The following is a 25,507-nucleotide window of genomic DNA, read 5'->3' on the forward strand; positions in this document are numbered from 1 at the left end:
TTCATTTACTAACCATTTATATTCCCTCGTTCGTGTCTCTTCAAGTTCTTTGCATGTTTGACTTATGAACTTATATGAACTCCTCATGTCAAGGACACTATTTCCCTGACTCTAGTCATGCCCTTTTTTTTTTTTTTTTTTTTTTTTTCAGATTTTTACATCTCTGACACTAAGATGTGTCTTACCATCAATTCCATCTTCTGTTTATAATTGACAGCACTTTTTCTTTCTTTCTGGCACAGAAAATAATAGGACATTTAACAATCCCTGACATCTTAGTCAACGAAATATGATATTAACTCTTTTTCAGCCATTTTCATTTCAAATAGTTTTCACAGTTACTGTTTCACTCTCATTTTTGTTCTTCTGTGTCCCTCCTTTTATACTTTCAAGTCTGTGTCTGTCTCCCATTTTCAATTATCCTCCGGGCAGAATCTATTCATTACTACAGTTTCATTTTGCCCAGAGATAATTACCAAGGCTACATTTTTCAGATCCATCTGGCCTTTAACTCCATAGTACTTTAAAAGCTTTCACAAAGTCTCAGGCTATTTAAAATGGTTAGTTACATAGGCCAGTGTCATTATCTTATTCTCTGCTTTTCACCTTTTGCCCATTTTTTTCCCCTTGTCTCTCTCCCGTAATTAAGACACAGATATTGAAAGAGTTGAGTGTCTTGGTAGCATGCTGTTCACAGTTCTTAACTATAATGAAATTTTTACTCTGTACATTTTTGGATCCTTTGTCATTACGTTTCAAAGTGCTCTCTGTATATTTCTGGTCCATTAAGGAACTGCTTACCGTATTTAATGTTGTCTCCAGTTTAAATACTTTATTCATATTCATTTTTTAGTGAAAGGTAAATACCATTCCAATTGCTTGTGGCTTGCTGCAGTTTCAAAATTTCAAACCCCTGTCTCTACCTAGTTCTGCCACATTATTTATAATTATTTCATTAACTTATTCCATAGAGTTCTTCTCTCTATTTTGGAAAGTGCTTACTGTCGGTGTTTACATCTGAAAAACAATTCCACTTCGACCAGATTGGAGCTTGGGTTGACTTTGCAGGTTAAATTATTCTTTTCCCCATAACATTCTGTAGGTCTGGCCTCAAAGGTTAGGGGGCCACAAGGCAAGGTCTTAAAAGTCCATAGGAAAGGCATGTGGGGGCTCCATTAGCTAAAGTTAGGTATGGCTTTGTTTTCTGCTTCACGTTTTACAGATTTGAAAATGGAGCCAATGGCTTTCCAACTCCAGTAGTGAAAGCAAGGTAATGAATCCCAGGAATTTCCTCTTAAGGAAACTCAGACCCAAAGGGATCACAGTTGTTAGCATTTTAAAAACATGTTCCTTACTTTGTCGCCTTTTATTCCTGGTTTGCCACATTGTCCACTTTCCCCCTGAAAAATAAATAAATGAAATAAATAAGAGGACATTTGCAGTCATTTGGGGTTAGGATTTTTTAAAAAGATTTCTTGTGACATAAGCACTTTGCTGGGTCATACACATGTTTATCCTCAGTTGTGGGTTGTTTGGGCATCACCCTCTGAAAAGTTTTACCCAGGAGTCATCCTTAACTCACAGAATCAAATCCGTGACACCACCTAGTGAGGCTTAATGTTGCTGAGAGGTGGATGAAATTAAAAGGACAGAAACTAAGGTTTACTGAGCATCTAACATATGCTCTTTGTGTGTGTGATTTAATTGAGTCCATATCCCAGCTAAGTGAGATCAGTTTACACTTTTGTTTTGGAGATGAGAAAACTTAGGCTCAACAAGATGACTTCCCTCTATCAAGTAGCTCAGACTCACAGTCTCTGTTTTTTTCCACAACATGATACTCCATCCTGAGTACCAACTTTGATCAGTTAGTAGTAGGAGCAAGGTCCTGAGACCATGCCATGGGTTGGTGAGAAAAGGAGCCATGAGGAATTAACAAGAGGGGATGGGCCGCGTGGCAAGCACGCTGTTACTTCCCATCATCTCACTCTCCAGTCCTGCCTTTCCTAGAATAGCAATGGAAAAAAAGAACTAACATGTAAATTATGCTTTGCAGTTTATGATCAATGTTATTTTGCAGACCTTATCTCGGTTCAGCTGCCATCAACTGTCTGACGTAGCTATTATTAGCCCAAGTTTATAGCTGAGAATTTGCGATTCCAAAGGTTAAGTAACTTGCTCAAGTAGAATGAGAATTGGGACCTCTGAATACCAATCCATTGTATCAGACTTCTAAGACTGAGTAATTAGAACTAAAAGGTATAAAAGGCAGTTAGAAAAACAACTAAAGTTAGAATGTTCAACTGCTTTCATATTTTTTTTCTGAACCTCAAAGCAATTCCTTTTAAATTTTTCTTTTATTTGAGCATAACTGACACACAAGGTTACATTGGTTTCAGGTGTACATCACAGTGATTCAACTTCTCTATATATGACACGGTGCTCATCCCCGTGTAGTGACTATCTGTAACCATACGACACTATTACAATATCACTGGCCATGTTGCCTAAAAGCAATTCATATCTTTAAGCTCTGGCAACTCAGCTGGAGAGGTTAAATGAGTTACTTACATGTACATGCCAGCCAGTGACTCCTAGTCTAGTGCCCTCACTACTGTCTTTCTGCCACTGCTGTATAATCCACGAGCCGTTAAGGCACACTACGCAAAGCGCCACCACACCGTGACATTAGAAGCTTGGGCTCAGTGAACATCAGTGCCCTGCCTCCATTAAAGGATTCACACGGTGAAAAATGAATGTCAGCTGAACAGTGTATTTAGTGATACAGTGGATTTCTATTCTGATGCAAGCTTTATCTCATCACAAAATACCAGCAAGCAGTTCACAGACCGACAACACATGGGCAGAGCACACTTGGAATAGCACTGCTCTAAAGAAGGGAAATAACGATTGTAACCACCAGTCAGGGTCCAAAGTCCAAAGCCTTTACATTACTGCTAATCTCCATAACAGATTATTTTAGATTAGAGAGAGAGAGAGGCAAAGGATGTTCAGAGAGATTAAATAGCTTGCCCATGACCACAGGCTTGAGTCTGTTAGATTCCCAGGTCCATGTTCATCAACCACCCTGCCATGGTCTGCAAGTTACTTTACACTAGCCTCGGGTACTACATGGGGTGTTGCTGGCATCAGGAGCAGGAAAGAAGGAGGTGCAATTCCTCGACCCAGCTATGCCTCTGTTCAAAAGCAATCTGCTCTCTCGGCACATCAAACTGAGTCAATCTGATCCAGGAAAACCTGAGCTTTCACTTAGAACAAGTTGAACATTTATTTCTGAATGCAAATGGAAAATCACTCTTGAAGAATCCGTTAGAAAGCAATTAATTTAATAATGTTGGATGGGAATAAAATGAGTCAAGCACCAAAATATAAAACAGAAAAGTACCATAAATACACTCAAAATTCTTTTGGCCTGGATTCACATTCCACTTGTCCAGACAGATTTGTTAGCTATAGGGTCCTGAGGACCAGCATTTGTTTTGGGGGCAGGCTTCCATCAATGAAAATATTGTACTCATGTTATTTGCCTCTGCAAAGGCGTTTTCTTTTTTGGTGGGCTCAGTAATCCCTGTGGAATGGCCACAATTACACAGTTTCAGAGAGCAAGTGCTTCAGAAAGCTCTGAACAAATTAGCTCTGTTTCCAGCCTCTGATTTCTGATGCTGCTGTTCCTGGTCAAATTCTGGTTTGAATGTCAGTGGTTCAGGGTCACTTTACTCTGACACTTGTATTATCCCAATGAGAACTCCACCAGTGATTCTGTAATTTCCCAGAAGGTTAAATGAGTTTTTTCATATATACAAATATACATGAATATGTGTGTGTGTGTGTGTGTGTGTATGTGTGTGTGTGTGTAAATATATATAGTGTTTGTGGGTAGCTCACATTATAAATCAAGATGGGAGGGCCTGGATAATTTTCTCCAACTGTATATAGGACAATTTTACAGTCCTGAAACATTCTTGACTCTCCTGTATTAACATTTGTTCCCTGCCTCTTCATGGTAGCACCTTACATTTATAGACCAGAAAAGAGTTTATAATACATTGTCGCATCCATAATTCCATTTGATTCTCCAACCACCTTGTAAACTAAGGAAGCCTACATTAATCCAGTTCTATGCAGATGAAGAAACAGGCACTTAACCCGTCCAGTGACTGGGAATGTATTTATTTGCCTGTATGTAGACCCCCCTCTAATATATGAAGGGCCCAGGGCAAGAGTGCAAGGGGAGGCCTACATACCCTGTATCAAAACTGTTGAAAGCTATATATGAAGCTAGTATACTATTAATGTTCTAACTTCCCTTTCAACAAATTTACCTTCAAAAGGAATACAAAATGAAAGAGTTTTGATATTCTTCAGAGGTCCATGGGCAAGTAGAGCCCCTTGCCCACAGCCTGCAGCCCTGCCCCCACTTGACTCCGCCCCACTTCTGGTTCCTTCCACCACAGGTGGAACCGATGCACACGCAGGTGTCCCAGGCAGCAGCACAACAAAGCTCCCACCAGGGCCCCCTCCAGCCTCAACAAACGACTTGCATTTTTTTTGCACTCAGGCCCAGGAAAAAGATGGACAGAGGAAAGAAGTTTGTATCTGCCCTCAAAGAAGGCCCAGGCCATTTTGCAGGGACTTCTGGGGTCTTGGTTACCTAGGTTATCTAGGTTCGAGGGGGCACAAGCTCTTGCTCTTCAACTTCCTGGCTCCAGTGGGGTTCAGGCCGGAGGAGACCCAGAGCGAGATCTCTGACCCGGGTCTGAAGTTGTAGACAGACTGAATGAGAGAGGCACACTCTGCTTTCAGATAAACAATCTGCTAACAGAACAGTAGCATGAAACTATGAATGAACCATTGAACACACTCAAAGGTTCTGGAGCTCCCCTCCAGTTTCCAAACCTGTAACTGCCAAAGAATCCTAGAATAACACACCAGCCCATAACTTTTGTTTGTCAAAATTATGCCCCTGGCCTACAAGACCCCTACCCAGCTCTACCCAGATGTCTGACTGTATGAACTAAGCGGTTCCTAATTTCTTCACCAGGATAAATCTTCTTGATTCTGTGAGAGGGTCCAGTGTCTATGTGTTGTAGGAAGTGAGGCAGCACGGAAGAAACCTAACCATCTTGTTGATGCATCCATGTATATGTAGAAACTTGGAGTCTGGATATCTGTGTTGCACGCCTGTTACATTGGGGTTCTCGTGTTTGCAGAGCTGAAAGAGGCTGGACCCTGATCTCAAGAATCTTAGGGTGCCTTTCACCCCTACAACATGTCCTGTACCTTAAGTTCTACTATTATTTTGTATTAACAGAGTTAAGAGTACATCTAAGACTTAGGGAATCCAGACTTACAAAAATAAAGGAAAACGACTTTCATTAAGTACATAAATACAGTTAGGTTTTTTTTTCTTTCTGAAATCCTGGTCTCCCTATTGGTTGTTACCAACTTACCTTCTCACCCTTGTACCCAGGAATTCCCTAGTTGAAAAAAGAAAGAAAGAGTAAAACATATTAGAAGACATTGTTGGAGGGAGTATTTGATATTTTTCATTTACAAAGTATAACAAAGCACATTTTTAAGTCAAGGAAACGAAGACCACATACGGAAATGTTAAGCGATGTTAATTCTCTATGAGCTTAGGGAATGTGCGCTGACAAGGGAGAAAAAAAGGACCTACTTTTCCCTTAATTACATTCTATTCTCAGTTCCACATATTTTTTTCGAACCCAGTTCCTTACCCTTGGGTCCACAGCTGAAGGAGAGGTTAGACACTGAAACTTGTTGCAGAAAGGACAACCCATAATACTCCTTTCAGAATTGTTGTATTGACTTTTAAACTACGAACCATCCCAGCTGAGAATGTTCCACAGAGGCTGTTGGAGAAATGGGCTTTGAAAATGAGCTAAGATAATGGCCTTTCCAATGTATATAAATATTTATATCCATTATGGTCCTCCTTTCAAATTCGGCCTGGAATATAGAGCATCAACGAAACAAATGGTCCCTTTATCAACGCTAATGAGACAGTGACCTTTAAGTTCCTATATTTTATCTCCCGCTAACTACAGGGCCGGTGCCTCTGCTCCTCTTCTGTGTCACTCCGGGGACTCCCGCACAGCCTCTTCCATTGTGTCCCTGCCCAAGAGCCCTCTAAATAATACGCTACTGAATATTAAGTGAACTGCGAAATTACCAACTTTCAGCAACAGCAAGCCTTTTCCAAATAGGGCTTCATGTCTTTTTCCTACGACAATAGCTTTTAAGTATGAAAATAGAATTGTAAGACATAGTTTAAGTGAGCTGCAGAAACCAACGGGATAAACAAGCTATTATCGCAGTTACACGTGTCAGACTAGAGAATTCTGTTTTGTATGACTTTTCTTACAAAAGGCAAAAAAGGAAAACCTTGGGGAAGGAAATAACACGTCTCTCCAAATGAGCGGTCACTGAGAAATGGGACATAAAAATAGAACTACAGTCAAAAATATTGTTACACTATAATTTAATTCATCTTGGAAATATTTATTAGCAGAAAGGGTTTGAGTTTTCATCCTGGGCTTCAAATTAAAGGCCACAGTATAGACAGCCAAATTGGGGTTCTTTATGAAGACAACTTACGTTTGCAGCAACTACAAAATGCTAGACTTCCCGCCTCGGGGACTCTACCCCTGACGGCACAAAACCATATTAAAATCCTGTCATTATTTTATGTTAAAAGAGTTAAGACTGTATGTAGGAAGGAGACAACATAGCTTATGAATAGGAACCTTACTTTTTTTTTTTTCAGGTTTTAAACATTCTAAGTCAATAGAGGCAAGTTTAAAACTTTAAAAAGAATATAGACTTCGGATGCCTAGAAACCTTACTTTTTATAGCATCCTCTTCCCCCCTGCCCCGTTTTTCTTTCTGAAATCTCTGGTTCAATTTATTGTTTGGTGACTATCAGCTTCCTTCCTTCCTTCCTTTCAGGACATCTTAATTACTAGTTTTAAACCATTCAAATTTAAAATATCCAAAACTGAACTCATCAGTCTGCCAAATTTCCTTCTGACTTTCCTGTTTCTATTAATGGTACCATCGTATTTCAAATCACACAGAATCAAAAGTTTATAATTATCTTTTCTCTCTACCTGCTCCTTGCATTCCTCTAATCCAACCAGTTTAAATTCTCTACCAGCTTTCACTGCATTTGGTTTTAAATCCATCCTCCCTACCCCTGTCAGTCAGCAGGGCCCTCTGTAACCCACCCCTGCCTATCTCCATAACCTGTCTACCACCACTCTGCCAAGTCTTGGCTTTCTTTCCATTTCTCCAGGCTTCCAGGCTTATTCCCACTCAAGAGTCTTTGTACCTACTGCTCTCTTGGCCTAGAACACTCTCATGACCTTGTTTTATGTTTCCAGAACACATCTCACTGACGAAATCTCATTTGTTCGTATGTTTATTGCTCCCCCTGCTAGAAGACTGTGTGAAATAGGGACTGTTTTGCTCACAGAGGGCCAAGCATATAGCACGTGCTCAGTAAATGTTTGCTGACTATATGAATCAGAGTCAGTCCCCAAAGCCTTTTCATGGTTCTTACAATGGTCTCTTCTTTTCTATTCTATCATCATTGTGCCCAGTTCTGTCCAATAGAGTGTGAGCCTCGTATGTAATTTAATTCCCTAATAGCCACATTAAAAAAGCAACAATGAACAGGTGGAAACAAAATTTTAACAATATATTTTACTGAGGGGCCCCTGGGTGGTTCAGTGGGTTAAGTGTCCGACGCCTGATTTCTGCTCAGGTCATGATCTCAGAGTTGTGAGGTTGAGCCCCGCGTCCAGCTCTGTGCTGGGCATGGACCCTACTTAAGATTCCCTCTCTCCCTCTGCCCCTGCCCCTCCCCCCACTCTTGCATGCATATGCACTCTCTCTAAAATAATAACAATAATAATAATAATAATAATTTTTTTTACTGATTCCCACAGGTCTGAAATACATTTCAACATATGACCAGTATAAAAGTTATTACTGAAATATTTTACATTTTCTTTGGCACTAAGTCATCAAAATTCATTGTGTATTTTACTCCTACAGCACACCCCCATTCAGGCTAGCCGTTCAGTGAGCACATATGGCTAGAGACTTTCATAGTGTCCAAAGCAGCCTTAGCCAGTATCCCTGTTCTTGTACAGACTGTAACAGAAAACCTTATAAGTGCTCCTTTCTTCTGCTTATTCCCCCTTCGATTTCTGCTTTAGAGTCAGGCCAGATTGATCTTCCAAGTACACGGCTCTTGGGTTGTGAGCTTCATCTCATATAAATCGCTCACCTAGCAGAGCATGGAGCACCCACTCTGACCTTCAACTGTTTCTGGCAACACTCGTCTTCAGGCATCCCCCCTCACCGTTTTCCAACACATCGCCTTCCCCCAGGTCGCTGCTCGTGGCACCCTCTAGCTGCAACGCCAGCCGCCTTCCACCCTTCTGTTCTGTCCTTGCCTGTCATGATCCTTCACGCTCCAGGAGTCATCCTGTAAAACCTACCCTGGTTTCACTATCCTCTGAGTGCCCATAATAATTTGTGCATGCAATATTTATAATATTTTTACATTCTGCCTCATAACGTAGCTATTTTTTAATTAAGGTATACTCGATACACAATGTTACATTCGTTTCAGGTATAAACATAGTGATTCAGTTTCTCTCTACATTATGTTCTGCTCACCACAAGTGTAGTTATAATCTGTCTCCACACAGCCCTATTACGATACCATTGACTATAGTCCCTATGCTGTACCTTTTTTTTCCCCCAATTTTAACAGATTTTATTATACAATATTATTTTTAGAAGCACATTCAATAATATCGCCACCAGACTCATCAAAAAAGTTCATGATAACACATACAAGTTTTCAAAATTCTATGTGTTAACATATAATGTATTATTAGCCCCAGGGGTACAGGTCTGTGAATCACCAGGTTTACACACTTCAGAGCACTCACCATAGCACATACTTTCCCCAGTGTCCATAATCCCACCACCCTCTCCCTACCCCTCTCCCACTGGCAACCCTCAGTTTGTTTTGTGAGATTAAGAGTCTTTTATGGTTTGTATGCTGTACCTTTTATCCTAGTGACTTACTCATTCCATAACTGGATGCCTATACCTCTCGCTCCCCTTCACCCATTTTGCCTACCCCCCCACCTCCCTTCTGGCAACCAATATTGTAGCTATTTTAAATATCTTCATCTCTCCCATAGTAAGCTTTTTGAAAAATATAAGCGTTTTGTCTTAATTTTATTTTAATAAATAATAATAATATGCTTCCTGTAAGAAATATTTCCTAAATGAATAGCTAACATTTCTGAATGAATTTCCATTGTTCGTAAAGTTGATTAAAAACACCAAGAGATCAGTTTTTAAAACCTCTGGATCCAACCCCCGGGCTTTCACCGAGGGGACAGCCAGGAGGAACAATGTGACATGGCCTTTTTTTTTAATTCACGGTGCATGCTTCCCTGCTCTTTGCTGCTTTACTGAAACTGCCCAGAAAAATGCAAAAGAAGAAATTTACTGTGACTATCTCTCAGACAATCTCTAACATCTTCTAACTTTAGGAATAATACATCAGCTAGAAAGATAGCTTTTGGGAGGGGTCTGTAGATCCAATTTACAGAAGCATAGTTTAGATTATATAATTCTGTGCTCACAGAATTTTTAAATCATTCTTTATTGGGAAAAAAAAAACACAAGACACAAAGCAAGATATTTTTCTTATTTGAGTCTCCCACAAATCTCACTTAAGTATCAGAGAACGTCCTGTGGTTGACTACCCGGTCCGTCCTCACTCCTGTTGCGCAGAGCATTCTCTCCCCACATCTCCAGTTCTAAGATCCTATCTGTCTGATTGCCTGTCTGAGCCATTGAGAGCACACATACATAGAAATCATTTTTGCACTCGTGGTAGAGGGGTCACAATGATCAATTACAGAATCCTAGCATCTTGGATTACTTCCTTGGGAAGACATTCCAGTTGTATACATACCCCCGGGCCTCTTTCTCCAGGTTCCCCTTTTTGAGCATCACCCTGTGACAAACAAACAAATGAAACTCAGTCACAATTCCACAGCTTGCACAGTGACTGTGCAATAAAATGCATTATTCAGAATTCCCAGATTAACAGGTTAACCCCATGGGGAAAAAAAATCTTTGACCTTTACCATTGACATTCCACCATGCCATCTAGAGAAGAAAATAGCAGCTCAGATAGCCTTTGTCCTTTGGAGCGAAGTCAGATGCGTGGGGCACATGATCCAGGTATATTTGCTCAGCTTAGGACAAGTTTTGCATCCCAGTTTAACAACACCGCCATTGTTCTCAAATACAGCCTTGTACCCCATCGGAGCCAGCCATTTTGGCTTTCCTCCAAGGGGCTTTGGAATGTTTTCCAAAATGTTCTTAAGAATAATTGCTTGATTTCAGCAAGACTTAGGAAAATATATTATGTGGCCCAAAATTGGAAGCTAAATAAATGAAACGTAAACATAGATTTAAAGCAGGTATTTAACAAAACAAAAAAGAAGACATGATGGCATCAGTTCAGACCTAAATAATGAGTGGGTAGGATTGTGTGTGTTTGTATTGTAAGGACACCCAAGGATGCATCATATTCCTTTTCTTTGACAAGCAAGCAATTGGGGTTCATGCATCTAAAATACTTTCATGCATCTAACTTATTCTGTTTTTCATTACCTCCCTAAGCACAGTTTCAGAGGAGAAGCTATTGGGTTAAAATTTGAATATTTGAATACTTCTTATGTAATGTCTAATTGCTTTCCAAAATGTTTGCACCAAGTTACCTTTACAATGAAGAGCAAACCAGTTTCATCACCTCATTGCTCTCACTGGTTACTATTACTTTCATTTTATTTCTGTGTTAAGTGCTACCAAAAACAGTCATTTTTTTTAAAAATCTGAAGCATACACATACACAAAAAACCCTATGTGAACTAGAAAACTGCTCCCCTCTCCATGCAAAAAAACCACCCAACAACCCTGGACTACAAAGTTTCTAAAGTGTGAATAATTAGTACCGAAGGATACCTCATTGTCTTTATCTAAATTTCATTAATTATCTAGTGAAATTAAATGTTTTTCTATTTCTTTATTTACTGGTTTTATTTCCTCTCTTGAAAATTATTTGGGTCCTTTGACCATTTGATTATTAGAGGCTTGATATTTTCTCATCCATTTTATAAAGTCTTTATATACTATATAAATTAACCCAATATCCATTGTATTTGGTGCAAATATTTCTGTTTTCCTCTTTATTTTAATTATTATTTTTCATTACATAGAATTCTGCCATAAATTTTCACATAATCATCTCTCTCCCCTAAGATTCTTTTAGTCACTCTTGAACTTGGTAGATCATCATCTGAAATATTACCTGATTTTTTAGAATTAATCTAGTTTTTTTGTTGTTGTTGTTGTTGTTGTTGTTTTATGGGTACACAAAGAAAAGAATTGGGAAAATGCCTGAAGATGGTCTGGTAGCTTTCCATAAAATGGAAATGGTTTCCATTTTATGGAAATGGTCAGCTTTCCATAAAATGGATCTATAAAAAACATTAAGTGTCATTGTCAATCTGATATGAACTATGTATTAGTAATTCATGGAACATTGTAGCAATTAATTTGAGCCAACGCTATGTAAGTATGATTGCAATTTGTTCAGTATCCCTAGGTTTCCTAGACTTATTGACTAAAATGGTCATGTATTACTTAGGATTTGCAAGCTAAAACAACCCAGTTAGAAAATACAGGAAGTAAGCATCCTGTAATCTTCACAGAAATCATCATATTTTTGGCCTTGACACATACTAAAGTGCTCTTTGTTTTCTTCATTTTTGTTCTTTAAATAAATCTACAAAGAGATACAGTGGTTTATAAGGAAAGCTGTTTATTCATTTACCGGGTTTCCTTTTGGTCCTCGCTCACCTTTGATACCTGGGTTTCCATGTGTACCCTGAAGGCAAAGGGAAAAAAAGATTATATTGAGCTCACATCCTATTGGTTTTTTACACATTACAATAATTTCTGATCAGCTTCATCCCATAAAAGGAGTGAAGACTATAAGCAGACTTAACCTGCCAAGCAGAGAATCAACTGTATTCTCTCCTTTACTACACACCAGGAAGACTGCACTGTCTTGAACAGGTAAATTCTCCAGATTTGCACAAAAGAGGATACTGTCTTTGTCTGATATCCAAGGGATAATTTCAAAGATGAGAGAAGAGAGTGTTCCAGTCCTGTTCCGGAAAGGTGTTATGTTTTCCAACTCTCAGACCCCAGGAACCTGGCTTTTCTGAGAACTGGTTTTAGGGACACTCAGTAAATGCTAGTTTGTTTGTTTTTTTATTAAAGATTTTTATTTATTTATTTGACAGATAGAGATCACAAGTAGGCAGAGTGGTAGGCAGAGAGAGAGGAAGGGAAGCAGGCTCCCCACTGAGCAGGGAGCCCAATGCGGGGCTCGATCCCAGGAGCCTGGGATCATGACCTGAGCTGAAGGCAGAAGCTTAATCCACTGAGCTACCCAGGCGCCCCAGTAAATGCTAGTTTTATGTCTATCCCAGTTCAAACATGGTATGGTGCAGCATAGGGAATAGAGTCAATGGTATTGTAATCGCACTGCTCGGTGACAGAGGGTAGCTCCACTCGGGAGGGAACACAGCATAACATATAAACTTGTATAGTCAGTATGTTGAACACCTGAAACTAATATAACACTGTGTGTCCACTATACTTTGGTTTAAAAAAAATATATGGCAGGATGCCTGGGTGGCTCAGTTGGTTAAGCAACCAAATCTTGATTTCAGCTGAGGTCATGATCTCCGGGTCCTGGGATTGAGCCTCGTGTTGGGTTCCTTATTCAATGGGGCATCTGCTTGAGATTCTCTCTTTCCCTCAGTCCCTCCCCATGCTTGGGCTCTCCCTCTGTCTCTCTCTAGAATAAATAAATAAAATCTTTTTTTTAAAAATGATACGTTTGGTGTGCCCGGGTGGCTCAGTTAGTTAAGTGTTTGCCTCCGGCTCTGGTCATGATCCCAGGGTCCTGCGATCGAGCCCCACATTATGCTCCCTGCTAAGCAGGGAGCCTGCTTTCCTTCTCCTGCTACCCCTCTTCCCCACTACTGTGCTCGCTCTCTCTCTCTCAAATAAATATATAAAATCTTGAAAAAATATATATATATGTATTACTTTTTAGAAAGTGCTAAGCTAATCTCAAACAATACTGAGTGATTGAAATTGTCAGATTAGCTCAGCAACTGTGAATTTTCTTACTGTTCATCCTAAAACACAATTGAACACAATCCCAAGTAAACCTTCCCAAGTAAACACAATCCCAAGCAAACCTTCCCACCCAGCAATTTCTTGGTGTAAGAAATATAAACTAAGACTTTATAAGAAGGGAACATTAAAACTTTAATTTAGCCAAAATCAGCTTCAACTGGCTGCCATACTGTTCTGTAATGTATCTAACTTAACATTTTAGGAAAAAGAAAAAAAAGACAAACATCCCCACTTTCTAATGCCCTAATTGGTAGAATGATTTGAAAAGTATAGTCTTTGGACCTGAGTCTCAAGAGAAAATGTGGCTTAGTCTAAGAAATTCACAGTACACATTCTCTTCCCTGTGCCCAAATACAAGCATTTGTTCAAAAACTGTATCCACAATTTTTGTGAAATATGTCCACTGAGCTTTTGACCTATAGGGTTTGAAACCACATAAGTAAATGGAATACTGACTAAGCAGCATGGATGCCTTTGATGATATGTGTTAGAGAAATACACAGTATCTCCAGTCATGGCAATGTTGTTGCAAATACCTTCCCAGTGCATACATGTCCCCTCCCAGATGTTAGACCAGAATATAAAGGAAGCGCTTCTTTGGGGATTATTTTATCAAGAGTTGAGTCATCGTAATAAATCCTGCCTTTAACCTTTAGTTGCCAAGTTCCATTTCACAGAATTCACTCTAATCCCCAAAGCTTTTCTCACCAGCTTCCTCCCCGAGAGGCCACCTGGTGTTGTTCTTGGATACACGCGAAGACACACACACTTCCAGGGAGGAGATCTGTGTCACTTGTTTCTAGGCGGAGTAGGCTAAAGCTTTCCCTAAAGCACCGAGGGTTTGTATAATCTCTTTTCCTATATTTTCTCTCCAGTGTTGAGAAATTCTGGCCCCAATTGTCACATCAGAAGGGATGCTGGAACATCCTTTGTGAAAACAATTTCATCATTTTAAACCAAATCTGCCCTCTGTTCAGTCAGCAAAATCCCAGGCTTATTTCTAAGGACAGAGTGTATCCCTTTAGGAATAGAAGAAAGAAACAGCATTTCCCTGTTTGCTGCTATTTGCACACCACTGCTGTTGAGCTGCGCAAACCAGCCCTGGCATTTCCAAGGTAAATAGAAAAATCGTGACTAGGGTTCCTGACTTGACCCTCCATTCAAAGTGGAAACATACTCACAGGAGGCCCTGGGTCACCTGGATCCCCCTTCTCACACTCACAAATCTTGTGTTCACACTGCATGAAGAATGAAATCCCATATTAACACACAATAAAATGCAGCATTTCAGATCTTATTCAGTATGTAACTAGATAGAACAGTCCCTCAACAAAATTTTACCTTCAAATTACGGAGATTTTGTTCTCCCTTTTCAATTCTTCTAGGCTACCTCAGATCTAAGCTAGTCAACATTGCCATGGTTCTATAAAACAGACCTCCCATCGAAAATACATGCATGACATCTAGTTGCCAGTGAAAAAAGAAAGTAACTATTTTCAGTGGATTTGGGGAACTTCTGCTTTTTCTCTTCTCTATGGCACATCAAAGCTCAATATACGAATATCAACTACTCCTTTAATCCTAAAGGAAAACATTGTGACACACCACATCTTATCAATTCCAGGACATATATTTGTCCTTATTTTAACATGTCTAAAATCAAGAATGAGTCTTTTTTGAATCAGGCCTGATCATAATGACGTTGTTATTTTCTGCCCATGTACATCAAAACTCACAGAATGAAATGGAAGAAAACTCCAGAGACGCTCCTGGAGAACACTCAAGAAAAGCTGTAGCACCAGTGTTTTTGATGGCCCAGAAGCTGATATTGGGGGCCAGTGGGGGGGGGGGTGGGGGAGGAAGGGCGTCAGAGCCAAAAAGTGATTCAGAAGATTCAGACTCTGAATGCGAAGATGTTTTAGAAATGACCAATTTAGTTTGCCTCAGTTGTCCTGTATATGTATACACAGAAGTGATAGAGGGTTTAACAATCTATATCTAAATAAATCGAAAGGGACTCTTACCATAAGTATAAAATCAAGAATTGTCACTTACAAGAAGGTGCTATATCATAGTTTAATTGGCAGGGTCCTTTCCTGTCTCAGTGGTACTTAAAGTAATACTGCATCTGACCATTTGAGGAAGCGTGGTGCTCTGCAGGGTTTGGTTGGCTCCTATTATTTTATGCAATACTCCTTGTAAATTTCCTGATGCTTAATCAGCAGCTGATCCAACAATGTTTGCATGTTCCAAACTCTGTTTTAAGAAACACACGTCCAGTATAGAAGTTCTTGGTAACCTGGTGGTCATCTATTGTGCTAAGCACCATCCAGCAGATACTGGCCAGCTTCCTCTGCTACTTGGTTTGCTTGCCACCGTCAAGGAGAATGAGCTTAAACTCAATCACCAGGCAGTAGCACGAGACTCTGAGCTGTCTCTCTTGGCCAGGGATCCCAGCCAAACGCAGGCACACCTCCCGAAGTGGAGGACCCCTATTAGGAGCTGGTGTCAGAGACATGCTTAGAACAAAGGAAGTCATATCAAAATAAGCAGAAACGACGCCTTTTGCGGGGTGCCTGGCTGACTCAGTCAGTGGAGTGTGCAGCTCTTGATCTCGGAGTTGTGAGTTAGAGCCCTGCTTGGGTGTAGAGGTTACTTAAAAATAAAATCTTAAAAAACAAAACAACTATGCTATTTGGTTATCAATGATGTCTAAAATTACTCTTTGAAATCATATTAAAATATTTCCTATTTTTTCCAGATTTTGAAACCTGTAGTAGACTTAGCAACATAAAGAAATCAGATGGCTCCCTCAGAATAGAGTGGTTCATTTTTAAAGGAATTAAGCATTTCTATGCAGACAAACCTTATCTTCTAATGTGAATTATAATGCTGATTTGATTATGCAGACTTTGAGAGTTAATTCATAGTAATCAAAGCATGTGGTGCTTACCTTCTCTTCAAATAAGATATCCTAGGAGAGAAAAAAAGAGTAAAACATTAACTCGATTCATAGTTCTGCTTCCAGCTTCTTATTAGTCTTAATCATTCCCTATGGGATATGCAATTTCCAAGAAGGATAGCAATTCAGCTTTTTAACCTTGTAAAAGCAATAGAGCCTACCTGCCAAGCACCCAAGGAACACAGCCATATAATAAGAGACATGAAGGGCGCTAACATTAAAAATTATTCTGTTTTCTAGGAATTTCATCTTGTTTCATCCTATGTTCTATCTTTCTGTCTATCAGCTCTCCAAACTCCGTAATTTGGCTATCAGCTTAATAAGCCATAATAAAAATTTCTTATGTTTACTCACAAAGACTTAGCCAGGATACAAAATTGTGTTTTCTCTTCTTTTGCTTTTCCATCTCTATACATGCATGCATTTGTTTTTCAGCATTAAACATTAATTTCAGAGTGATCATTTTATGAAATATCAATAAATCTTTGAAGTCAATCAGGTCCAACCTCTCATCTTGCCCTAGGGAAACGTGGGTCTGCAAGGCTGTGACTTGCCCAAGGTCATACACTTGGCCAAACCACCTAACCAAGATCAAGTGCTACTTTATACCTACACAGAAATGAATTAAGCAGAATTTTTTTTCAAAGCTCCTTTAAATTAGAAACTCACAATCTGGTTTTTGTCTAACATGCCAGCCTCCCTACCCTATTTCAGCTTAGTGGGGCATTTTCTGACAAGTGTCCTGACGGCCGTGTCTGAAGCCAAACATGGGAAAGAAATTAACCTAGGCTTACAGATAGAATTATTGCTTCCATAACGTAAAACCTGTGGATCAGATTGATGCCTTATGATGAAATCGAAGGGTTAATTTGCATATGATAAAATAAAAGTGGGAGGAAAAATCACTAGAATATTTGTTGCAAGATACTAAAAATGAAAGTTGTAATGAGGAAGTTAAAGATAAGTCAGAATTGTACCTTAGGGAGGACCTCACATCCCTTTAGTTTTATTTTTCCTTTACCTTTATTTCCATACAAACTAATAATACAGAAAGAAGATTTAACAAAATGCTTTAAGTGGTCCTTGTGATGCAATGGGAGGAAAAATTAGGTTGGGAATTAAGTGTCATCCAGGGTTTTCATCCTGTGTCCACTGTTAACTAGCTGTGTGGCCTTGGGCAAGACCCATAATCCATGAAGGTCATTTTCCACGTACATGAAAAACAAGAAAGTTTGACTATGTTGTCTCAGGAGTTGTAAAACTCTGGCTACAGAGCCTATCTACAAAATTCAGAGTCTTACCTCTGGCCCTCTTTCCTCCCATCCCCCCCACCCACTCCCCACCCCAGTGATTTAGAAGTTCCAGCCAATGTAAATCCAGGCAGAAAGCAGTTGAGATACTTGTATCTTTGTGAACTAGCAGGTCATGGGAAGAAGTGGGAATTCAGATATACTGACAGTTTTGGTGTAAAATAGCATTTACCCTCTCCAGAACATGTGGCCGTGCCTAGAAACCTGAAGATGTGTTTGCTTTACTTCTAGGCTGCTCAAGACATGTCCTTGCTCCCACCTGTTATTCTGACATTCCTTGCAGACAAGTCTTAGGGAAATTCTTGTAGATCCTGTATATTTCAGCATTCATCATTTTTAATAGTGAAAATTTGGAAATAATTTTGGAATTTGGAAATAATATCCATCAATATTAGAATGGATCAATAAATGAAATATTATTCAGTGGTTCTGGTGAATGCATTGGATCTACATATTTCAACACAAAAAATTTTCCAAAGATACTGAGTGAAAAAGCTAGTTGCAGGTGGATATGTAGAATATGATCCAAATTTTAAAAATATTTTAAACACATTTAGTTTCTCTAGGAGGGAGAGAGAGAGAAAGGAATTTGAAAAGAGTTCAAGAGACAATAAACAACTAATAATTCAAGTCAAACTGTAATATTTGAAAAAAAGCTGCTGAAATAAAAATCCAAAGTTTTATTACCTTACAACCTTTTATAATAAGCAACACTTTTCTATTACCCAACATCGATTTTTAAACTCATGAATTTAGCTATTTTGCCTGATGTATAATTTGATACTTTTTTCAGCCTTTCCTTTGAAAATTTAATTTCTGCTTTGCCATATTAACTCTTTAAAAACATGTGTCATGGGGCTTAAAGCCATAACAACATAACTAATTCTGGAACTCATTTGATTTTGTGTTTGCTGGAATTTGTATTCCTATGGAAACAAAAACGGACCCAAGACTCACAATAGATAAGATTGTTTCAAACAAACAAAAAAAAACTCTATCCCTAAGGGCACTTATAGTCTATAAGCTCCAGTGACAGAAAACAGCACACAACAAGCAGCGTGGGAAGGAGATCCCAGACTGGGTGGGGAGGTGGGTAACAAGACATTTTCTTGAAATAGGTGGGTTTTCTGGATAATTTCCAAGAGCAGAATGCAAAGGACCAACTCATTGATGGAATGCAGTTCTGTATATCAAAGGTCATGAGGGAAAAAATCATAAAGGTCAGTGTGAGCAGGAAGACAAAGGAAGCAGTGAGGAGGGATATTTAAAAAGAATGGACAAAAAGGGCCCATGTGGACATAGCCGGACACCTTGGGATGAAGTGAGTGCTTTCACTTAAGCAGAGAGGCAGGTTATGTGGAGGACAGCTGGGAGAACATGGTCAAAGGCATAGGGAAGGGCACGTTCAATGAGGACCTAGGTGGATACCACAGTCTAAATGGAAAGAACAAATAGACAAGACCTCCCCAAAGCAAAAGAAGGTGCATGTTATTAATGGAGGAAGAGTTTTATGATGGTGTATATTTAAAAGCAGAAGGCTAGAATGGAACTGCCGATTTTGTGAATGAGTATGAGGTCAATGCTATGAGAAAGGGACAGAGGAAACGTAAGGAAGGTGTCAAAGTCATTGGTACAATAGCAAATGGGATGAGAATAAAGAACTTAACAGGTGAGGATGACAAACTCTTTGACAAAAAGATATTTGCAGCTTAGTGTAGTAGCCACATAGCTTCCATAAAATCTCCTCTAAAAGACCACCTAACATATATGGACATTGGGTTGAAACTGTTTCTTTGGTTTCAACAGCGTTACGTAAATCATAATAACATAGTATTAAAACATTGTCTATATCCTCTTCCGTGTGGAGTCATCAAGTCTCTCTGAGGCTATTCAGAACTGAAGTGTTTTCATGGGGTTCTTAAATGATTCTTTTTCCTAGAGATGCCAAGGAGTTGGGAATGATTTCTTGATTTGTCTTGGATCCTGCAAGATCTATTCATTGCAGGCACTCATGTCCATTAAAATTCAACTAAAGTCTACTCCACAACAACAAAAAATAAACTGCTGATGCAAAAAACAGCCCAGCTGAATTCCAAAAATCATTATGCCAGGAGTAAGAAGCGACAGAAACAGAGTACACACTGCATAAGCTTATTTGTATACAAGCCTAGAATGTGTACACTAATCTGAAGTGGCCAAAATCAGATCAGGAGCTAAGAGGCCAGGGAAAGATGTCTGGTAAAGAGGCATGAAGAGGTTTGGGGGTGACGGACATGTTCCGTATCCTACCCGCGTTGGTGGGTTCGTGAATGTATATGTCTATCAAAACTCAGAGACCTGTGTACCTTAAGTAGATGCAGTTTTGTACTTAAATTATACCTAATGAACTTATTTTTAAAAGTCAACTACATAATTATTTCAAAATGAAAAGTTTAGGAATTCACCTAAAGATGTACAAGAAATAGATGAGATGAGGAATTTTTCCAATGGCCTGATCAGGATTCAAGTTCTGCCTCCTACACAGAGACGATTTGAAACATTGAAACAGTATATTGTTCTCTGAAGGGCCTAATAAGCCCTTTGGATGTTGAAAGTGTTCAGAAAGCAGCCTCTCCTGAGAAGTGGCTTGTTCATAGAGCTTCCATCTGAACAAACAAGCTGAAATCACAGGATGCTAAGGAAGAGCAGGGTCGTGGGGACACTTGGTCATTCTCCGGTTTCCTCAGAAACGGACAAATAGTCCTGCTTCACGTGTATTGCCAAGATCCTGTGCTCTGGGTTGGGCAGGAGCTCTCTGCGAGGAGGATGTGTCAGGAAGCAGTAGGAACCTCCTCAGCCTATACCACTGGCCAAACAAGGAGCTGCCTGTCCTGTATCTTCCACAGTCAGCAACTGGCAACTCGTTATCTCAACTCCAAGGTTCTCTCCTACACATCTGGAATCTTCCGTTTTGGGTTCGGTGGTCAGGACTGCTTAAATTACGGCATAGGCAGCGGTAGGCAGGTAACCAGGCACCCCTTCACATTTCCCTTCTATGCAAAAGTGATGTTCAGGGGGTACCTGGGTGGCTCAGTCGTTAAGCTTCTGCCTTCAGCTCGGGTCATGATCCCAGAGTCCTGGGATGGAGCCCCGCATCGGGCTCCCTACTCAGTGTGAAGCCTGCTTCTCCCTCTCCCACGCCCCCTGCTTGTGTTTCCTCTCTAGCTGTCTCTCTCCTGTCAAATAAATAAATAAAATCTTAAGAAAAAAAAAAGAGAGAGAGAAAGAGAGAGAGACAGAGACAGAGTCAGAGAGAGAGACAGAGAGAGATGCTCAGGATGAACCCTCATTCTATGTCCCCAGGGGGCCGAATTCTTCATCTCAAGCCTAGGCAGAGCTCTCCCAATGCCCAACAAAAAGAGGCTAGAAACAATAGAACTTTGGAAGAGAGTTGATGCTTAACTGTTTCAAGGCAGCTCTGACTCAGAAAACCTTAAAACACAGTGACCATTTTCCCCTTCCAATATAACTTCACAGGATTAAGCAGGAAGACCCCAGGGCCTTCGCCTGTCCTTACATTTTCAACTCTAAAATGAGGATAATATTACCTACATCATAAGATTGTTGTAATCATTGAATAAAATAAAATCTGTAAAGTGCTTAGAAAAATGCCTAATACACAGAGCACTCAAGTTGTGGTAACTATTATTTAGATTTTTTTAAAAAGTCAATGTCTTGTGCTGAAAACAACAGTTATAATAATAACTTATTAGCTATTATCTTATAGTTTATATTGACTTGTAAGTTAAAAGAATAATGTTAGGAAAAGGATTGTGGGAAGGGACAAAAGGGCCAAAACAATCTCTAAAACAAGGCTGAGGGTTTTTTGCAACCCATAGAAAACAACCACATGAAATGTTCAGTCCATAAAGGACAAATTTGCCCTGCTCTCTGCTAAAGAAAAAAAATCAATATTTTTTTTAAAAAATCAATTTTTAACACTTAACAAATTAACCACTTTTTCTCCGGGAGTTTTCTTGAGAAACGCTGTGAAGAGGGATTTTATTTTGATGGCTTTGCCTTGTGTTTTCCCAAGCAGAAAGGGAAGAATCTCACACACAGCTGATCAACAAAGAAAAGCATTGACACAACTAATCAGACCAAACAAATGGTACTCATTGATCTGCAGGGAGGAAACCACTGGGTGACTGCAAGTCACAGGTGATTTTTAATGGGTGAGCCTGCTAATACCCAAGAACAAGGACATAATAAAAAAAATTGGAAGTCTATGAACTTTGCTTGAGTAGAATAATATAGCAGTATAAGACATCAAGTCAAAATATTTCTGCAGATGTTAAATGGGAAAAAATCAACTTAGTACAAATATAGCAGACCACAAGTTGACCACAAATTGAATGTAAGTCAGCAGTGTTCATGATCCCAGGACGTATAAACAGGAGCCTGAAGTGTATGACTGGAAAGTAATTCTTCCAAAATCCCCAGCATTGGCTAGCAATAAAGTTAGGAATGCAATTCCAGAGCATGAGCCTTGTTCTTTCCCAGTTTATCTGGTTTAAACTATCAAGGAAGTGAAGAGAGACTTCGGAAAGATTCTCCTACCGATTTCCCAGGTGGATTCTTTTTCCTTCATCCTTCTGACCCACTATCTATCCTTACAGAATTTGTAATCAAGGTATCAATATTATGATCAGGAATATATACATGTAACCAATTCATTTGGTACCTACCAGGCGATCTCGAATTTTATCTACAAGAGCTGGATCACTTAACAGTGGAATGGGTTCACGGGATGAATCCCCAGATATCAAACGAAGTTTGGCTTCATTGACTACAGTGGAAAGTCCAATGGTGATAAATAATATTCCTGCAGTTCTGGCATCTTCAGAAAGACTCTGAACATCTGGATTCTTTGGATGGTCAATGCCATCGGTCATCAGCAAAGCCACCTTCACACCATCTTTACGCCCTTCTCTCTTAAGTAGCCCAGTGGCATTGGAGATGGCATAGTAAGAGAAGGTGCCTTGCCCAATGAAATTCATAGACTTGACCCTCTGTTTAAACGTCTGCAGATCCTTCCAAGAAGAAAAAGGTGGATCGATTTGGACAGAGCTGCTAAACTGAAGCGCTGCCAGTTTGATGTCGTATTTCAAGGTGCCAACTGGGGTCAACTGGAAAACCTCATCACTCAAGCTAGCCACAAAATCTTTCTGTTTATCAAAGAGAATAATTTTAGAACTTTCGGAGCTGTCCACAATGAAGACAACATCTATGAAGCAAGTGGAGTCTGAAATAGAACAAAGAAGTTAGGCAAAATATTTGTTCCTCCCCATGAAATGACTTAGCATCAGGAAAGCCCTTGGGTAGTGTGATGTGTATGTGTTTGCTGGGTTTTTTTGGCTTTTTGGGTTTTGGGGTTTGGGGGTTTTTGTTTTTGTTTTGTTTTGTTTTGACAGGACAGGGGAGTGAAAAAGAGGCATCTTGCAGGTAGGGTTTAAGTTGTAAAGTACTAAATCTCTTTCCAAATCTATAAATTCTTTGCCTCTTGTAAAATCATGCAAGTCAGAAGCAAACAAATAAACAAAATTCTATTTTGAGTATTTTCCAATTGTTTAAAAATTCAACAAATATATACTTTCAAAATTTTATTTATTTATTTAAAGAGAGATGGGGGGGGAAGGGGCAGAGGCAGAGGGAGAGAGAGAATCTCAAGCAGATTCCACATGGAACCTGAAGCCAGACATGGGGCTTGATCTTACAACATTGGGGCTCAAGTCTCACGACCCTGAGATCATGACCTGAACCAAAATCAAGGGTCAGACGCTTAACCAATTGAGCCACCCAGGCACCCCTAAAATTCAACAAATACTGGGCAAAGTTTCTAGAAGTAAATAATGCTCTGCCTGATTCTCAGGTTGTGTGTCACATTGGTGAGGTCCTATCTTGTTTTGGGTGGGTGGGTTTTGGTTTGTAGCTTCTTTTAAAATCAAGGGAGAAAATGACTATACACATCACATTGTAGCAATGAGGGAGAAAGAAACGTAAAAGCAGAGAACTTAAGTTTGAATTCTAGCTCTTACTTGTTAATTTGCCAATGGCCTTGGATGTGCCACTTAAAGTCTCTGGGCCTCAATTTCTGTATCTATGACAGTGGCAGTCTCTGTCACTCCCATTTTACAAAGCTACTGTGAGGCTCAAATGAGATAATAAATGTACGAGGGCTCTGAAACACCTGATGTTTTTGTAAGTATGCTCTGTAAGTATAGAGGGTATATTACTATCATAATATAAGTATATTAAAATAGGATGATACATATATGTTTACATATATGGTTTGTTATTTACATCAACTGCTATTTGGAAAAATTCATATTAGTGTTTTAACAGGCTAAAACTAATCATTAAAAACAAAACCAAAACATGTTTTTTTTTACCCTGGAGATCATTTTTCCTTGCAAGGGAGTTAGACTTTGATCCTTTCTTTCTTTGTCCATACATTGTTTGACTCATAAAAGCTGGCAAAAGCAGGAGATAGAAGACAAAATTTCTGTTCCACATTATGGTAGATGGTGGAAAGTCATCTGTCTTGTAACACCTTTAATAGAAAAATCAGTTGTAAATACTTCCATAAAATACAGTGTTTGCTATTTCTAATTTTAAGCCAGCAGAATTGAAAACTGGCTTGTGACAGGAGCAAAGGATTTTCATTCATATTTACAGAAAAACATGTATATCAAGATTTTAAAAGATTCAAATCCAAGTAAATCATGGCACCACAACCAAACATTTATGAGTGCATGTTTCTATATAGTCAAAGAATTACATCCAAGTAATCTGAATTTCCCATTTTATTATGGGGAGCAGAGAGTAGGGAAAACCATTTAAAAACACTTCAGTCCTACTCTATATGACGACAATGGCTCAAATACAGGGTATGTTTTGACATTGTCACATTCTTCAAGGTGATATCAGATTGCTACTTGGTTGTTTCATTATAACTAATTCCTGATAATCTCAATATTTTTACAGGATAGTAGAGAACCACCATCATTTCAGTCTTAATAATACATGCACAACTTCAGTTAGCTCAAAAGCCAAGTCAAAAATGAAATCGCCCTTCCAATTCCCATAGAACACCATTTCTTTTTTGTACTCTTACTTGGAAACTTCATCTACAGCCGAGATCCAAGCTGGACTATGGCTGCATACATATCCAGTGAATCAAGAGAGTATGAGAGCAAAAATAATAGATTTGCTCAGCAACACTGTTCTTCTAGTGAAAAACTGATGGACGGAAACAAGACTTTAAATCAGGAAGCACTTCCTCTGACCATTCCTGTGAAACTATTTTTCTGGGTAGATTAACAATGAAAAATCCAATCCTGTCTTAAAATCTACAGCCATCTTCATGTCTCAATATGCCCAGCTCTACACTAAATGACTTTTAGACCCACGGGCCTCCCTGGCAAGAGAAGAATCATGTGGGGCTAGCCCAGTATACTTGAGAAGGAACAAGAAAGCTTTTTCTGAACCAATGTTCTGCATGGTTTGGAAATGCTTTCTTTCTTAAACCATACTGACTTCAAAAGTTCTGGAAAAGGAAATCACATTTTCCTTCACTTTGCCTTCAGGGAATGGGAACTGGGAAATCATGAGCACGATTTTTCCAGGCTCGAGTAGGGGGTAGAAATATATGCACAGGCAGTGAGAAAGGGAATGGATGACTGGCTCCTTTCATACGTGCCAGATGGAGAAAACCAAAAAGGAATCAAAGCTGTTGGGTTGAGGATGAACCAAAGGATGGCTCCACGCCATCATCTGCTCCTCAGCTGACATCGTCTAGCGGGAAATGTATGAAGCTGACTCTGTATCAGTA

At 39.4% G+C, this 25,507-nt stretch overlaps 1 protein-coding gene across 1 annotated transcript in view; it reads right to left on the reverse strand.

Moving 5' to 3' along the window:
- The window catches only part of COL28A1 (collagen type XXVIII alpha 1 chain), a 154,153-nt gene extending 129,950 nt beyond the window's left edge, over positions 1–24,203 (reverse strand). Inside the window, exons 1-8 of the mRNA XM_080818277.1 lie at positions 24,066–24,203; positions 22,362–22,918; positions 16,316–16,336; positions 14,544–14,600; positions 11,981–12,034; positions 10,052–10,093; positions 5,472–5,498; positions 1,356–1,400 (exon numbers count right to left, since the gene is read on the reverse strand). Of these exons, the coding sequence (XP_080674403.1) occupies positions 1,356–1,400; positions 5,472–5,498; positions 10,052–10,093; positions 11,981–12,034; positions 14,544–14,600; positions 16,316–16,336; positions 22,362–22,918; positions 24,066–24,189 (927 nt within the window). The 5' untranslated portion in view covers positions 24,190–24,203. The remainder of the gene's footprint in view (positions 1–1,355; positions 1,401–5,471; positions 5,499–10,051; positions 10,094–11,980; positions 12,035–14,543; positions 14,601–16,315; positions 16,337–22,361; positions 22,919–24,065) is intronic.
- Between the last annotated feature and the right edge of the window lie 1,304 nt (positions 24,204–25,507).

This window comes from Martes martes, assembly GCF_963455335.1.
Source record: "Martes martes genome assembly, chromosome: 11".
NCBI classification, from domain to species: domain Eukaryota; kingdom Metazoa; phylum Chordata; class Mammalia; order Carnivora; family Mustelidae; genus Martes; species Martes martes.